The following is an 18,670-nucleotide window of genomic DNA, read 5'->3' as shown; positions in this document are numbered from 1 at the left end:
AGCGTTATTGCCCCTTTTTTTTATAATATTCTTTTTCATAGTCTTCAAATGTAATCATGATTTACCAACTTGATGACCAAATACAAGCATGTAAAAGTTGATAATGTATACACAAATCCTCGAAAGTTCTGAGTTGAGATATTACACATGCTTTAGTATACCTATCATGCAGAAAAAAAAACATTTACCTATACTCAATGTCTCCACACACAGATGAGCATATGATAATTGACCTATCAAGTATGTCATGGAATTAACATGCGGTGAGAGCAATTATCATTATAGGTGTTCTATTTTCTATTTGAAAGATAAATATAAACGTTTCAGCAGGGATGCCGTAGAATTGACTTAATAGGTCACACAGATGTAAATGTGTTAAACAGTGAGAAAACATACCGGCGTTTGGCTCCTGACTGTCCGAAGGCGGCGTTCTTCTGTATGTGTTTTTCTGTCAAGTCTCCTGTAAATAAACAGTCTATTACGTTTCTGTACGTAAAGGTGGTCAATCACATTTAAACAACATTTAACGGCATTTTTTACTTTTTGTATATTCTGGTAGAGAATTATTTAAGGAACAAAAAGACCGATTACATAGAGTTAGATTCCTATTTGAAATGTATATTTTATTATTTTTATAAAATTTTGTAATTACTCCCCTTTAATATGAAAGTATATAAAAAGCTGGGTATTTCTTTTTATTTCGATACAATGGCTAGTTTTACATTTGCATTTGATAGACATATCAACTATTGAACAATCTGAACCAAAATGCAAGTTTAAATCTTTTTGTAGCTTCTGAATTCATTTATTTCCAATCTATCTTGGTTGCGCAACCAAGATAGGCAAAGGGAAGTAATAATGATTTTTCAAACTTGCGTTTCTAATGAATTCCATCTAAATACATAATTTTTAATGCAAATATTTTACAAATATATTACAATATGTCTAATATTTATACATTTCCTTAGGCAAAGTATGTTTATCAAATTTATACTTATGATAAAATAACTCTATCTTGGTTGGGCAACCAGGATAGGAAAATGAAATTTTAAAAATACCTCCAGTGGAAATCTAATTTGTATTAAGTGTTAAGTGAACATAAATGAGTGTGAATGATCAGATGCTAAAGTTCCGAACAAATCCGTTACATGGCCAAAATCTGATTATCCACCTTTAAACGTTTGCATTGTTCTATTTCGTGTAAGATACGTGCTTGTGAATGCGTTTTCCTATCAGATCTATGCAGGTGTTAATATACAAATCTACCCTCTTAAACAAAAGGCCATCTGTTTACCGTTAAAAGGTATGCAGTCATGAAAGGAAAAATACTGTACTGCACTTCTTCTCTATTGCTGCTATATACATTTCAGCACCAAATACAACTGACCTCATTTAAGAATTAAATGCTCCTTTTGTGCGTTTATACGGGTATAAATCCTACTGGGACTACTTGTAAATCCATGAATCGGGCTAATGATTCTTGGATCATTCGCAAGGAGCCCCAATGTGGTTTATTGAAAAATAACAATTTATTCTTATATTTACATTTTAACGGTAGCTTACTACAAAAATAAATGGTTTGCGTTCTATGAGTTTCAGAAAATTTGAAATCAGTGTCAGGATGTCGATATTTTCAACATCTAAATAGAACGGCCAGAAAGTCATGCTCACGTTCAACTGTAATTCGCCTTCTGATAAATTCAGTACCTGGTTATTTGTTCAAACTATCGCGAAATCCAAAGAAATATTATACAGTTGTGTCGATTCGATATTGTTCTTGACGGTTAAAGATTAGTTTAAGCTATAACTCAATGTCATTCTTTGGCGTCCAATTCTGAAAGAAGTTTCGGACGACATCATTCTGTTCATGTTTTTTGTGAATGACGTCAGATTGCGCATGCAATGGCGCAAAAAGGGACGTCCCTGACATTATTACACACATTTTGATAATTCGAGAAAAATAGCTTTATTTTTTGTACAAAATGTGTAGTGAATGTGAACTCCTTGAAAATTGAGAAAAATTAGATTATAAACTGTTTCGTTTTGATAATGTTGGTGTTTTTTCTAGCCTGATTAGACTTAGATACAAGTACGTTGAACAATGTACAAATATGTTTACAATGCACTTAAATGCGTATTACCCAAGCCTTGAAGCATTAGATATCGTTCACTGTTATCGCAGGAAGTTTGATTTCTTGTCCCACGAGCCCTAGATAAATATAGCGATAATATTCTCTTTTCCAGATTGTCGTGCTTTTCGGTAATTACTTCTTACGGAATACGTGCATAGAGGCGAGAAATTCTTTTATTTGGCCAGACGTAAAATATTGTTTTGCGTGCCTTTGTTCATTTTCTTCTAATTACTACAATTCCTAATGTGACGAAAGGTCTAGTTTAAACTCTTTGAATGGAAAGTGCGAAATTATCTAAATGACAATTGCTCTCTAGACATTTCAATCAAAGAATGTTGTGTTTTATAATTATGTTTACTTGGTGGTTAGATGTTGATGACACCACGCATTTTATCACTCTAGTCTGTATTCACGCCTTAAAATTAGAAGCCATAACTGGCAATTTAAATATTTTCTTATGTATATGAAATAATTGCCTTTACTGCTCAAATAGTTTCTTTATTATTCAGATAAATATAGCCAAAATTTGACTAAAACTATTTGTCATTGATATACAGCACATGAACAAGTTTCTCATGTCTTACAATATACACATGTAGAGCTATTATATCAGTCAGACGGAGGTTCTTTCGAAAAGTTAAGGTGCATAATAGTAAGATATACAATACGAGATTCAACAATTGTATTCAAAGAAATCTAAAGGTTGAATTCAAAAATGTGTTTATCCAGATATCATAGCTAAATATCAAAAGCATTTGTCTTTTTTAACTAATACTTGCTCTTATAGTAAGGAAACCTTCGTTAATAGTAATTTGATCTTGCATTAAGAAATAACAAAAAGATAAGCCTGTATCAAATATTTGTTATAGCCTTTGAATAATGATAATCGTCTCATTTTAGGGTTAGTTAACTGTTAGTATGGTAGAGAGAGCTATTTTCAAATTTCAACATTGTTTTGATATTAGTAAATTGCAAGATGTGTTGCTTTAAAAATTTGTATCAATTAAAATCTTAAATGCTAATACATATTTATGACCCTGTTCTTAAATTAGAGGGACCCACATATTGTCTAGATAATAGCAGGTACGTGTGTCGGTCGGTAGATCATTTGGTTTCTAATCAGTGTCTACAGAATGGTTGGTCTCACAAAAATCAAACTTCGGAGATTGATTGCCTGTGATCAGTAAATTACCCCTATCGTTTTTTTAGTTTTAGTAGTCACAGTAATTTCTACACTAAAAAAGTAATGATTAAGGATCCTTTTTGGCTCTTCACAGGATGATTGCCTGTAGTAAATAGATGACCCCTAATGTTTGATAGGTCATTTTTATACGCCCGTTTGAAAAACGGGACGTATTATGGGAACGCCCCTGGCGGGCGGGCGGCGTCCACAGACCTTGTCCGGAGCATATCTTCTACATGCATGGAGGGATTTTGATGAAACTTGGCACAGTTGTTCACCATCATGAGACGGAGTGTCATGCGCAAGAACCAGGTCCCTAGGTCTAAGATCAAGGTCACACTAAGAGGTCACATGTCAAATTCAAGAATGACTTTGTCCGGAGCATATCTTCTTCATGCATGGAGGGATTTTGATGAAAGTTGGCACAATTGTTCATCATCATGAGACGGAGTGTCATGCGCAAAAACCAGGTCCCTAGGTCTAAGGTCAATGTCACACTTAGAGGTCAAAGGATACAAGAATGAAAAGTTCAAGAATGACTTTGTCCGGAGCATATCTTCTTCATGCATGGAATGATTTTGATGTAGCTTGGCACAGTTGTTCACCATAATGAGAGGGAGTGTCATGCGCAAGAACCAGGTCCCGAGGTCTAAGGTCAAGGTCACACTTAGAGGTCAAAGGATACAAGAATGAAAACTTTGTCCGGAGCATATCTTCTTCATGCATGAAAGGACTTTGATATAGCTTGGCAAAATTGTTCACCATCATGAGACGGAGTGTCATGCGCAAGAACCAGGTCCGTAGGGGTAAGGTCAAGGTCACACTTAGAGGTCAAGGATACAAGAATGAAAACTTTGTCCGGAGCATTTCTTCTTCATGCATTGGGGTATTTTGATATAACTTGGCAAAAATGTTCACCACCACAAGACGGAGTGTCATGCGCAAGAACCAGGTCCCTAGGTCTAAGGTCAAGGTCAGACTTAAAGGTCAAAGGTCAGATACAAGAATGACTTTGTCCGGAGCATTTCTTCTTCATGCATGGAGGGATTTTGATGTAACTCTGCACAATTGTACACCATCATGAGACGGAGTGTCATGCACTGGTCCCTTCTTTTGAATTACTTCCCTTTGTTGTTACTATAAATAGCTTATATTGTAACTTTTTCATTACAAGTCGTAGGGAAAAATCGAGACCACTTTTCTGTAGTACAACATGCATGTTACATCCAATTCTGAGGTGTAATTTGAGCTATCTCAACCTGGTAAGGATTTTTGTGTGGACTTGTAATTTTTTTTTTTTTTTTTTTTTCTCTCTTTAAAGATTAACTTCCCTTAGTTGTTACTATAAATAACTTACATTGTAACTTTTTTATAATTGACCGTAGGGAAAAGCCAAGACCACTTTTCTGTGGTACAACATTGATGTTACTTTCAAATTTGGGTGTATTTTAAGGTATCTCTACCTGGTAAGGATTTTTTGTGGACTTAGAAAAATAAAAGAATAACAATAATTTCTAAAAAAAAAAAAACATTGTAAACAACTAGAAAATTAAAGTTCCATTTGCAAATACAGGTGCTAGTGTAAACAAATTTGCTGTGACGGGCGTATATTGTGACATTCTGGCACCCTTGTGTTAAAGGTCATCGTCACAATATAGAAAGTTACATACCCTTTTGCCTCCGAAGGGATATCAATGAGTTTTTTCGAACAGCTCTTGTTTTATATTATGTTTAAAATGCACAATGTCAAGCCTCATTTGTTTAGTTCAAAATCACACAAGTCTACACTGCTGTAAACTGTTGTTTCTGACCATACGGTTCTCTCACTCGTTCCATTGATACAATTACTAAGTTAGACATATAAGGTAGACATTTGTCAGAGGTGCTAAAATCTAAAGGTGGACTAGAAAACAAATAGTTAAAACTTACGTGTGAGTCGCAACTCACACGAGCCCGTAGAAACTGTGACTCAGTTTTTCTACACACCTTGTCTAAAAAGCAAATGCTTTCCTTAAATTTAAACTTTCTTAGTCACATTTTATTTTTCTCTCACTAAGTTGAAATCCTTTTAGATTTACGTGTTCAAAGACGCTACATCATATCTCTGACAAAATCTCAAAGGTGCTTGCCGATGATAATTAGATAACTAGATAAGAAAAACGTCTCGGAATATTAAGGGTCCTTCTTGGACACAATGTTGTTTCATTTCCAGTCCATTTATCAGACTGTAAGTGTATTGTATATTAAAAACAAACTGCCTTAACTTCTATTTTTATTAACAATTATAAGCAATTTACCTAGGAATCTTGATAAGATTTCTAAAGGAAAATAATAAAAGTCTAGCGGCCTGTCCTGTTAATTAAGTCGCTTAAAGGGGGTGCATAGCAGGATACCAATAGTTTTTCTTTAATATGTAACTGATACATAGTCATTTTTAGTTTTTTTATTAAATATCAATTATCATAGCGAAATATATAATATTCAACTTGATGTTCTAGCTTAAATCTATGCATAATCATAAGCGCTATCTTATAAATAGGATATGGTGCACGAAATGGGATTAATTTGCGAAAGGACTTAGCATGCAAACTAAATGTTTAGTAGCACTTTGTAACTTTCCATGCAATATTGAAATAGCTATTAAATTAGATCCTTTTCTTGTTTGCAATAATGATAAAGCTATGAACATATTCTACTAAGACAGCAATATAAAAGGTGATTTTTAAAAATAATGATTATACAGGAAATCAAGGCTTGACTGTACAAAAGCCTTGTCACAAGAAAAGTTAATTTAGTGAATACCAAATGCTGGAAAAAGGACAAAACTTTAAATAAAAAGAAAAAATAATTTATTGAACCTGTTCCTTGCTTGAAAGATCATGTAATTACTAATCAAGAAAGTTACTTGATATTGAAACAGAACTGCACGTTCAACAATTTGAAGTTTCAGCCGTTTCCCACAAGTGGTTACTGAGAAACCAGCCTACATACCAAAACTTAACCATAAAATGCTATTTCCCCAAAGGGACATCCTTAGTTTAAACGTATTTTATTTCAGTAATACATGAAATATTTACAAAACGTTAATTAAGGAATTTGACAGAAATCTATATCAGCTTACGGTTGTCCGCTCTTTTGTAAATAGATGCCAAGAAACGGAAGAAATAAATCAACTTTGCTAACATAAGAATTATTAATCATATATTTTTATATATCTCAAAGAATACAGACTTTTGTACACTAATCGGGTGTCTGCAAGAATTGAAATAAGCTATTATTAACAAATAGAGGGTTGTTCGGAAAGTAATTCAACCGGTCTCCACATTTGTTGATCTTTTACTATAGAATTTGTAACACAAATATAAAGATAGACGTCTTAGTTGTTTTTAGTACAATCTTATTTCAAATAATTATAACTTTGCCACATTAGTTCCTATTTTTTCAACGATTGTTTCCTTTTCTGAATGCCTAGTTACCTTTATGAATACGTAAAACACTTCTCTCATAGCTGAAAAGTTACTAACGATATGACAAGAAAGTGCCCAGTCCAAATAAACCGGTTTATTTTGCCAACTGAGGAAAATTTACAAAATAAGACTTATCTATCAACTAAGCGTTCCCGTGTAGCAGAAAGACGGCTAGGCAAAATGATACATTAATAATTGCACGTTAATTAGAAATAATTATGTTCAAACTAAGGTATTAACCTGTTAGTCATTTCCCCCGCGTACGCAGGGCTTATTTAACAATAAATGAAGTTACCCCTATATTTAATTTGTTTTAATTCCACACTGACAACTGGTTAGTGTTGTGCTCTTTTATTTCAATAAAAATGCAAATCACTCATTTCTCTTTCTCAACAATCGGGGTTTTTTTTTATCAAGAAAAACATTTGAACTTGTTCTTATTGCGGCGATACAACGTTAATATTCCATGAATTCTTGTGATATTAGCAGATTGTCTGTTTCCACCTAATTACATCATTCGGAATACGTGCATAAAAATAAACATTGTTTTTCTTAACAGAGCTGTATGCAGAGCAAAAATTCTGTCTAGAATAGCCTCTTCAGTATTTCTATCTATGCAAGAATAGTCCGTATAAACAACCATTGTTTGTACTCTTATACAGAGTTTGGTTATGCTTCATATTTACTAATAATGTAGAACAATATGTTATTACTAATCAAGAAAGTAAATTGATATCACGTTCGAACGTAATTTCGTCCTGCTTTGAAACTAATTTGAACAAAGGTTCTAAAATTCTTAATTATGTATTGATAAAATCCTAAAATATGTGTGATTTCTCCTGCATTTTTACACAAACAAAAGCTCTTTAGCAACATTTCAACAAGAGTCAGCTTTAAATGACTACTGGAAAAAATGATTTTTCATCCTTTCCCATTGATGTGGATACGGGGCAATACAGCGTTTCACCTAAATCTGATTTCATTATCATAATTGACCTACTTAAAAATTTTTTTAGAAATAATGCCAATACAGCATGAACGTAACACACACTTGCTTCAGCTTGTTGTGCATTCTAATACTTTAGGAAAATAAAGAGGTATGCCCCAATCTAAACGAGTAAAAAAAAAGGAAAAAAACAATATAGGTATCAGGAAAAACTAAAGGCTAGATAGTCTTTACAATGTATTTCTCTTTTAATTAATAATGGAAGATAAAGTTTTGGAAACATAAGACATTTGTTTATTATATTTACAAAATTAATTAAAATGCGTTGTAATGCTTCGTTTATCGAGGAAACTGGCTTAATATTTAATCAAATTTAAGAAATTAAATTCCTATTAAAACGAGATTTGGGAAGACATAAAACAAATCTTATTGCGCTGGGTGGCGGGTTTGATTTCCCGACCTGGGACAAAACTTTTCACTAGGTGTTTTTAATTAAATAGGTGTAGAATGCAGAAAAACTCTATCTGATAATTTCGGTATCATGAAATGAAGCTATTTTATAATGAAAATTATATGTGATAGCAAAAATAGTCTATGGTTGTCAGAAGTAACATTATCTTTTGTGGGGTAAAGCAAAAACAAGCGTTATAAAAAACAATTTGATTTATCACTGTTATACTAATCAAATTTAATAATTTTCAGTTAGAAAAGCAACAAGAACAGCAATTGTTGTCTTCATTTACATAATTGTTTTTTAAACTCTCTAGGTGTAATTATAACTGTACTACTTAGATACAAATAAATGATTATTTCTAGCGTTATTATAATTATTTATGCACACTATTCATCAGATAGTAAACACAGAAACAATAAAACAAATCCAATAGCGTTTAGATGAAAATGTTAGCCTATTCCCTAAACTGTTATTCCAGGAAAAAATAACAGCATGTGCTAAATGCCCCCCAATCTTAGATGGAGGTATAAATAATAGGCCTATTAAATAAAGCTTAATGTATCATTTTGCGCGGCGTGATAACTACGGATAAGGGTTAAGTATAAACGTGCATAAAAGAAGTCAGTCTTTACAACCTCAGTACCTTTATCGTCATTATTAGATGTATTAATGGCAATTAATAAACCGTTTTTTCGATATTTAAGCCACCATTTTTTATTATGATTACCAAACACTTATTACATAATGCATTATATCTTCGTTATAAGGAGACTGAGCTTAATACATTGATCATAAATTTAAATGAAAATATGAACGTTCTTATCTAAAATTCAGAAGATTTGATAGAATTACAATATCAAAGCCTTGATACGTCTGGTAGTGGCGGGTTATGGTAGATTTTGTTTTCTGTTAAATGGCAACTTTTGTGTAGCACAATACCACTCATTATCAGCTAGGATGTTATATAATCTAAATGAGCAGTGTGAATGGAGACAGTTCTTTATCATTGATAATTTATCGGCGATGTTCATGAATGGAATGGAACTATTTTGGGCAGTGCATGAACATTTTATTGATGTGATTAGGAATAAAATAAAGATCCTATGGTTGTCAGAAGTAGACATATCTTTTGTAGCGGATAAACCCGCCCAAATACCAGAGATACGATATAAAAATATCAATTTGGCATCTTACTATTGTTATTACTAGATCACTTTTAAGTTACATTTTACCATGATGTTTCTGCCAAACTAGCAACAAAGTAAGCAATGCTTTGTCTGTGGTAATAATAAATCAAATTCGTTTTTTCTAAAGCGTCCTGATGTGATACATTCTTACTATCTTATGAGTATCTTTAAATAAATATTATTTCGTCAGCAGTTATATTTAATGATATTGATCTTATATTGGCATCATTTCTTTTACATCTAACTGAAATAGTAAAACACAGAAACAAATAAAACAGAAATCCATAGCGTTTAGATGAAACATGTCTAGCCTATTCTCGTGTAAGACGGTGTATAGATATACACAAATGAAAGAACATATACTAGTATATTGATAGCAACAAATGTTAAGGTTTTGCTGAATACTGAACGTTCTTCATAGGGTAATGTTGTTTTTATGCCAACATTACAATTATTTCAAAACGAAATTTTTTTGTGAAATTCTCAATTTTCAAAATGTGATGTTTCAGAAAAATTTTATTGAATGAAATGCGTATGTGATGTTTGTATATTAAATTTTAAAATAGAAGATTGTTCTTAGATAAGTAAATATAATATGATGAAAATGTGTGTTGTTGGTTATGTCTTTGCTTGAATTTCTTACAGTGTCGACAGCCACAACAAAGGGTACATGAAAAGTCTTGCTATGGTTCAAAACACGGGCCACGTGTTCTGGCCCCCGATAGTGCGCATGCGCAGTTCATGTAAAATGGACATCACATTTTTCCCGTTTGATGACCAAATTTGCAAACTGAAGCTTGGATCTTGGGCGTATGATGGGTTTCAGGTTTGTATATTTGTAAAATACCTTATATTTGCCCTATCAACAGAGCTAAGTTGTGGTGCCTCCACCGCGGAGCTCGGTTGGTTTTAGGATATCAAAGGAAGTGCAAACATGATATCGAGTACGAGTGGTAAACACTTCGACCAAACTAATTACATCTGATTATAACATAAAGAATATTAACTACGAGAAAAAAAAATTCGCTGAGTACATCTCGATAAGACAAAAGTTGTTTCACAGTTGGATAGAAAAATGCTAGTGAAGTTCAATCAAAGGACCAGGTTAAGAACATTTTCTTCGGAGCCTTTATATCAGCAGTGCTGATTTCCTTTAATACAGAAATTAACTACTACTATTATTATCATTATACCAGATTTATATAGCGCCCTTTTCATGATAAACACGTTCAAAGGCGCTTTACATATCGCAAACGCAGTCACACAGGGCGCGAAATTCATCCTCTACTAGTACAGACACAGAGCGATCTGACCAGAGGGACAGATTAAGATAAAGCCCCCAGAGCAGACAGAGAGAACTTTTAAGATACAGACGTGTCCGGCTTACTTAGCCTAGCTCTTTGCGAATAGACGGTCTGGTTCTTTAACGTGCCACGTGTATAGCACCGATACACGCGAAGCCTTCTTTCCTGGGAAAAACCAGTACAGGCCTCAAGTTAGGTGGGAGACACTCGAGAAATTTCCAGTGCCTAGACCGGGATTCGAACCCCGGACCTCTGGATTGACAGTCAAGTGTGTTACTACTAGACCATCAGCCCAATTTGAACCGAAAGATTTAGACACAAAATAAAATAAAACTTTTAGATAAACAATATAGATAAATACATCATTGTGTATTTGAATATTTAGCATATTACCGCTCAACATGAAAGATTTTGTCTAACAGTTGCAAAATTGTTACAGTAAATGCTTCTTTATCAAATTTGAAAGCTTTTATTTTACCTATGTGTATTTTTATTTTCAAGGTCGATGTTAGCAACAGAAGTCTTGAAATTGACCTAACCAACTTCGTTGACAATGGCGAATGGACACTAATTGACACAAAAGTACAACGCAACGTCATCTACTATCCGTGCTGCCCTGAACCTTTTCCTGACGTTACGTTCTATGTACAGCTACGCCGACGTGTCCTGTACTATTTCCTTAACGTCATTATTCCCTGTATGCTGTTGTCTTCATTGACGTTGACCGGTTTCTTATTGCCGCCAGACAGCGGCGAAAAGATTACCCTGGGTCTAACAGTCCTCCTGGCATTTTCTGTCTTTATGTTGTTAATAGCAGAAAATATGCCACCCACGTCGGAATATATTCCACTGATAGGTACGTATACATCAAAGTAAAAGGTAACGTTGGCCATAATGAAGTTTTTAAAAGGATATTTAAAGAAACAATACGGTATTGTCTGTAATGGAAATATGTAAATATAAAAAGACACTTGTCCATAAACAAATTGCATTTTAAGAGAAATACATGTATTGTTCTTTTAGACATCATTGCTTTTGATCCCATGAGCATTTAAAATGGAAAATATCAATTTTGCGATGTTTCACCAAAGCAAGGACACACATACATGTAAATAGTTTATTGTAACAGCAATGTAAGTATTATAATAGACTGGTACTATAATTTTCATAGACAACGAATATTTACTTTAATATAAGTATCTTAGCGGCTGTTTCATACTTTCTATATAGGCTCTCATAACTAGTTTATTATATGTTTTTAAAATGAATGATTGAACAATTAGTGTGAAATATATCTTAGAAATTACAATGTACACTATCAAGCACGGCAGTTAATTTCAACAGGTACAGGAACTAACAATATGTACAGTTTGGCAACGCATTGAAACTAACGAAGTTTCTTTATTTTGCATTTACATGTAATATAAACAAATTATCGTATATCATAAAGTTAAATGTGTAACATGATCAATCTCTTTTGTTCGAGTATTTTAACAAGACATTCCCCCGTATGCAGGACCGCATATCAGTTTCATTTACTCTGAAAAAAGTAATTAGAACGTGATAAGGCATGTTAAGAACTGCCGACATCGCACACAAAACTCAACAATCGAAAGAAATCATTAATAACCTGATAAAATCTTATTGACATAAAATAGCATACATATAGTCATTATTCACATACCGTTCAACTACAGGCTTTCAAGAAATATTGAAAACTGTCATGTTAAATTAATATTTCTAATGACAGCAATTATATCAACAATAAATCTTTAAAAGATATACATTTCATTTAGCAGACGTATACAAAAAGTATGACAGAATCTTCGTTAACTTTAAATACAGTTTTATTTTCCTTGTTATTTTCAGGAATTTATCTTACAACTTTCATGGCTGTGAGTGCGGTATTATCATTTTTCCTTTTTATTGTTATTTTCTGGATGTTTTCTTACAAAATCTTAGCTATGAGTGCGATATCATATTTTTCCTTTCCCTTGTTATTTTCGGGAATTCATTTTACAATAATTATGGCAATGAACGCGTTATTACGATGTTTCCTTTTTCTTTTTTTCATGAATCTATCTAACAATAATCATGGCAATGAGTGCGATTTTTTCCTTTTCCTTGTCATTTTCAGGAATCTATCTTACAATAATCATGGCATTGAATGTGTTATTACGATTTTTTCCTTTTCTGTGTTATTTTCAGGACTCTATCTTACAATAATCATGACAATGAATGCGTCACTGCGATTTTTTTTGCTTTTCTTTGTTATTTTCAGGAATTTATCTTACAATAATCATGGCAATTAATGCGTTATTACGATTTTTTTCCTTTTCTTTGTTATTTTCAGGAATTTATCTTACAATAATCATGGCAATGAGTGCATTATCGGTCGTCTTCTCGGTATTCGTTCTCAACTTTCATCACAAACGAAGTGGATCTATTCCCCCGCCACCTTGGATTAAATCGATTGCAAAGTTTGCGTCACTCATGACGTGTACAACGCTTACATTTAACAGTGACATTTATACTTCTACAAAAGTTCAAAGAAGTGTTCCAAAAGAGCACAACATAACGGAATATAATCTTATAAATGTCAACAACCAGGATGACGAAATAGAGACTTGTGAACATTTATTAGATATCCATACGAACTCACAGTGTACCGAAAGTCACAAGAACGTTAAGAGTTCAAATAATAACACAAACGGAAGGGCACATTTACCATTAGTTGAAAACATTCTGTCAGATTATGTAAACAGAGTGCTATCTGGATATGACAGATTAAGAGAGGAGAGCCAAGTGATCAGTGACTGGAAAGAGATCGCGAGAGTGTTTGATAGAATGTTGTTTCTCATATTTGCCTTTATTACGTTCAGTTCCACATTGACTCTGCTTGTTATATGTCCATTTACTAAATCCATTACAATTGAAGACTTTATGAATGAGGAGTCTTAGATTATGTACAAATTGTACACGGCGATATCTTTAAGCGGTCCGCTTCAAAGACAACTGGTTTTCTGACATTGGCATTTTGAAAACAACTTTACGATGTTACTACATGTATGTTAAAAACCGATAAACTGTGATTAAATATCATTGATTTCAGAAACAGTTATTTCAATGATTCATATTGTTTTTATATCTATTTTTTGTTAGATTTGTATTCGTTTGTGTAAATTTTTAATGTCTATTCAAAACACTTTTGAACGTGTATACGCATGAAAAGAGTGCCATATAGATATAATAATAATAATAATCATCATCATCATCATCATCATCATCATAATCATACTAATATTACATGAAAAGGGCGTTAAAACTCAAATAATGACATTTATATAAATTAACTTCGCAGTTCCTATAACAACAATGCGGTTTACCATGCACATTAAATTTCATATCTTTTAAATGAATGTCACGAGGGTCAAGTGGTCTAACACAGTGTGCTTCCTTATAATATTTATATATATTTTGGAGATACAACTTACCGGCTTTATGATAATTCTTCAGTTCGTATTATGCATCCTCATGTGTTACGGGTCAAGGTTAGAGGCGGTCAAAATGGTAACGCACAAACATAATTATATTTAGATATATACTACATGTTTCCATATAATCTTTTACTGGATGTCAAGCTAGCTTACGGAAGGTCTGTGGCTCTTACTCGGGTACTAATCTATGCCAGGGCACTTGGGGGTCTTCTTCTACCATCAAAGTCTGCTGGACAACTCGCCACATGACCCTAACTGCGTCTGTGCGACTCTAAATCAAACATAACAAATAAAGCTTACTGCTTGTGATTGGTAACTCCCTCATGCATGTTCTGTCAAGCCGTAATGGAGAACATTCGGATTGCCTCGAGTTCCTCCATCACATTTTATGCTAACCAGTGGTTGAAAAGCTTGCACTAAATGTGATATGAACTAAATCCATTGTTCAAATTTTCAATTAACATTAGTTTGTTAGAGACTAACTAGCTAATACTTTTAATACATAAAATGTCCTTGGTACTTAGTTAAATTTTATTGAACGTAAACTTTTAAATGTAATTAAAATTCCATGCTAGTGAAATAATATCTTTGACAATCATACTTTTTACATTTTTAATGGTATGTTATTTTATTTCGGTTAACGTAATCAGTGTTCCTGGATTCTGTAACAGCACTGACTTGTTTTTAAATAACTGATATCTCCCCAACCACCACCATCCCGTGAATGTTATGTAGAGAACGAACGAGGTGAGACATACTGTCTTCTATCAGATCAACACAGAGAATTTACGTCTTATCTGGACTTCAAAGTCGCGACCTCTATCCATAGCTCCTACTGAGCTAACAGTGTGGATTATATTTGTTAGTAGCTGACAGTTATTCAGTACGTGGATCTGTAAGAGACGACAGTTCCATTTATTATGTCAATAAAATGCTTTCAGGATATCAGACTACAAGAAGAAAGTCTATAATTAAAAACTTGGAAGTGATTTCGACGTTGGTTGATTGATGCATTTTCAAATAATTGTCTGCATCATATTAGGTTCAACGGGGACCCTTAAAAATTTACCATTGATATGGAAGCGTACCCCTTTAATAGCTCTTATACTAGTAATTAAACAAACAGTAACCATTAATTAAAGACATGTTAAAACAGTCAAATGATTTATGACTGTACAAATATACGAAGGCCTTTGATAAATATTTTTTATTTCCTTCTTCGCTCCTTATATGTCCTATTACAATGCAGTTACTATGTATGCATTCGCTGCAATAGAAATAGTTGTCGAAGGGAACGTTGAAATGGAACATTTGTTAGCTTGTAACTGCTTCAAAAACCCTACTAAGGTAGTGAATCCGTACTGACACTCGGCAATGTTCGGGTAATTACGTATGTTCATTAAGCAGTTCGGCATTCTTCATACGTAAAATAGTTAAAAGTGCACATAACTTGACGTAAAAGACTAAAAACGGCCGCCACACGGCACTTAAAAATTGCTGTTGTTTTCAAAATTTGGTCTCGCTGTCAAAGATATGCATATATGTCCTGCAACTTTAGGTTTTCGGTATATTTGAGGAAACTCTAAACGTCTTTGAGTTCGTTTTTTTTCTAAACCACAATATGAACTATAAGTTAAAAGTAGGACAATATTCCAGAATACAAAGATATAAATGAAGTGAAGGAAGTGGAAGTGGATATTTATAAACTAATTCTTGTTATTTGTACTATAACCGAAAAGTCAAAAGTGTCATTGTAGTATCACAAACGAAAAAGTAATTAAACTTTTTTACCTGGAAACATTCAATCCATAAATTTGACGTTATTATCAATAAATTGTTTGCTTAGAATAGAAATTAAAATATTCTCTATATTATGTGCAAATATTTTATACAAAATTAAAAAGTATTGTAGGAAATTATGTTAATCTTACTTACTTACTACTCGTAAATTGTGCGACCACCTTGGTAGCCTAGTGGTAGAGCGGGAGGTCGTGGGTGCAATCCCTGGCCGCGTCATACCAAAGACGTAAAAATGGTACTAGTAGCTTCCATGCTTGGCGCTCAGTATTTAGATGATAGTGCTAGGACTTGTCAGCCCGGTATCAGTATAATATGACTGGGTGGGTATCATGTCACGTGTCTACGGCGTGAATTTCCAGTGAGATAGCACTATAAAAACTATAACTTAATCTTAATGTATGATATCGCAGAATGTTTCATAGCGGAATACTTTTTTGGTCAAACATTTTTGAAAATATTTTATTCTATTGGAATATTTTTTTCATCTTTAGAAGGGTTTACTTCGAAGACATTGCTGTTCGGAATATATATACATACAGAGGATATTTGTTTGTTTCAATGAAAGATTGAAATATCTTTCACGATTGAACACCAGATGCAATATACGCCACACGTGAAAATGTAAAATCTGGTGTTCATGGGGGAAAGCTATTTTGTTCTTACATGTAAGTCATGCAGATTTTCTTTTATTTCATTTATCCTTTTTATTGTTTCTTACCAGTGAAAATTTTATATTTCGCTGAGAAAATACCAGATATTATTTCGAAAATCCACTAAAAATGTAATAAACCAGTTTATTTAAAAAAGTAAGAAATGTTTTCCAGACTAGTTGCTCTGGTTGGTAATTTATACTTTGCAGGACAAAGATCAAATGAGAATAGACAATTCTCCCTAATGCGAAACACTAAAGCATTGTTTGTATGGATGTTTAAAGTAAATAAAGGAAAACGTTCGTTACCGTCACTAATGGCAAGTTTGAAATGGTCAATATTGCTCACTAAACCTCATTCTTAATCCAATCATTGTTCTAAATTTACAGAGCAATGTTAATAAAAGTTATCACCTTTTTTAATCACTAAAACATGCAATGGAAAATAAAAATTCTTTCTAACAAGGAATGGCTTGACTAGGTGAGGAAATATAGCCGAGAGAAGGCAGTTGTTTCAGATTAGTAAGAGTCCATGTTTGAAAGTATATGAACACGATATCCTGAAAATACAATTCTTGTAACATAATTGCCGAAGCTGTATAAAGATTTTTGTTTGTTAATTAACACTTCCCTTTTACACACTAGTGGGACTGGACACAACATAAGCATAGACATTTGCAGCTACTACCTCCCGCGATACCCATTTGGCAGATTACATAACTTCACCGCTTCGGTCAATCTGTCTGTCTTCTGATCAATGGCACATCATATTCAATGGCTGAAAAGTCAACGATTGTTCTTTTATATTAGACATTCATGTTAGGTTAAATGGTAGAAACCAATATTTAACAGACAGAAAACTTTTTTTATTTGAAAACGTAACATATTTAATAAGTATCAGAAAAAAGTCATAAATTGAACTAATTGCTTTTTCGTAACGGAAACCTCCCTTTCATGTGTATTTCACTCTTTTCTATCTTTGATAAAGAGGCAAATCTCATTTTTTGTTACTGTCGTCTGTTTTGATATTCATTTTGATAACACAAGTCAGCAAACTGTCAGGAAGCACAAAACTTTATTACAGTAAACATTGAACGTCAATTAGCTGGTAAACAGTAGAAAAAAAACGATGGTAAACATTGTTGTCAACACGTTGTTGTTTTCCGCTTTACTAATATGACGCACAGTAACACTGGGAACCAAGCATCGATCTATATTTAGGAAACCCACTGTGTTACTTCAGATATTATACTTCACAGAGAAAAAAACAAATATAATGCCTGGTTGAAAGCGAACTATCTATAGGACAGAAACAGGTACCGTTAACCAATCAATGTAGTCCTTGTTTAGATTTTGTTTCCTGACTTCTCCTGGTACACTAAGCTACACTCGGGAATGCAAAATAACCGAAAACAATAGAATGCCACAATCATGCAAACCAGTGATATCATCCATGCCGGTAAAACCCATCTGACACCCTCCATGATAAATGGTTCTCGGATGGTTCTCGTTTTGTTAATGACAACTAAGTATTCCTATATTGATCATACATTATGTATGTAAACTGCAAAAACAATCAAATACACTGATATATAATTGCTTTTAGTTCCTTTAAGAACATTTCTCCGTACAAAATAAATTATTTATAAAAGGAATAACGTTATACTACAAACGATAAAACTACACTCATAGACATTTATAATCGGTCACCTATGATTTTCATATATTTTATTGACTACGCTAAAAATAAAACAATAAAGTATACCATGTACAGCGCTAATTCCGTCTAATTACTTCCTATGGACGTCGAACTTTATAGTTGTCTAGACTTAAAGGTAATGTCTATTTTCTCTAATTTCCGCAATTTCTGACAAGACAAAGAGGTTTGGTTTAACTTTTTGAAATTGTCCAAAAGTTACATGTTGTTTACACAGTTCTGTGAAAGAACTATATGTATAACGGCCTAACCGAAGGATTATGTACTAGTTTGTGTTATTACCCCTTTTTGAAAATAATCGTTTTTAATCTTTGTCAAATGTAATCATGATTTA

The 18,670-nt window shown here is 33.1% G+C and overlaps 1 protein-coding gene across 11 annotated transcripts in view; it reads left to right on the top strand.

Annotated features, from left to right (window-relative positions):
• The window catches only part of LOC123522921 (acetylcholine receptor subunit alpha-type acr-16-like), a 253,605-nt gene extending 237,516 nt beyond the window's left edge, over window positions 1-16,089 (top strand). For 10 of the 11 annotated variants that reach the window (XM_053549488.1, XM_045300447.2, XM_045300445.2 and 7 more), the window contains 3 exons: window positions 10,015-10,195; window positions 11,175-11,529; window positions 13,027-16,089. In XM_053549488.1, coding sequence (XP_053405463.1) covers window positions 10,015-10,195; window positions 11,175-11,529; window positions 13,027-13,634 — 1,144 coding nt within the window. In that variant the 3' untranslated portion in view covers window positions 13,635-16,089. Of the gene's footprint in view, window positions 1-10,014; window positions 10,196-11,174; window positions 11,530-12,542; window positions 12,578-13,026 lie in introns of all 11 variants that reach the window. The other variant, XM_045300451.2, reaches the window with a different exon arrangement.
• Window positions 16,090-18,670: the final 2,581 nt, after the last annotated feature.

This window comes from Mercenaria mercenaria, chromosome 8 (assembly GCF_021730395.1).
Source record: "Mercenaria mercenaria strain notata chromosome 8, MADL_Memer_1, whole genome shotgun sequence".
Taxonomy (NCBI): Eukaryota; Metazoa; Mollusca; class Bivalvia; order Venerida; family Veneridae; genus Mercenaria; species Mercenaria mercenaria.
This window is presented reverse-complemented; position numbering and strand designations above follow the sequence as displayed.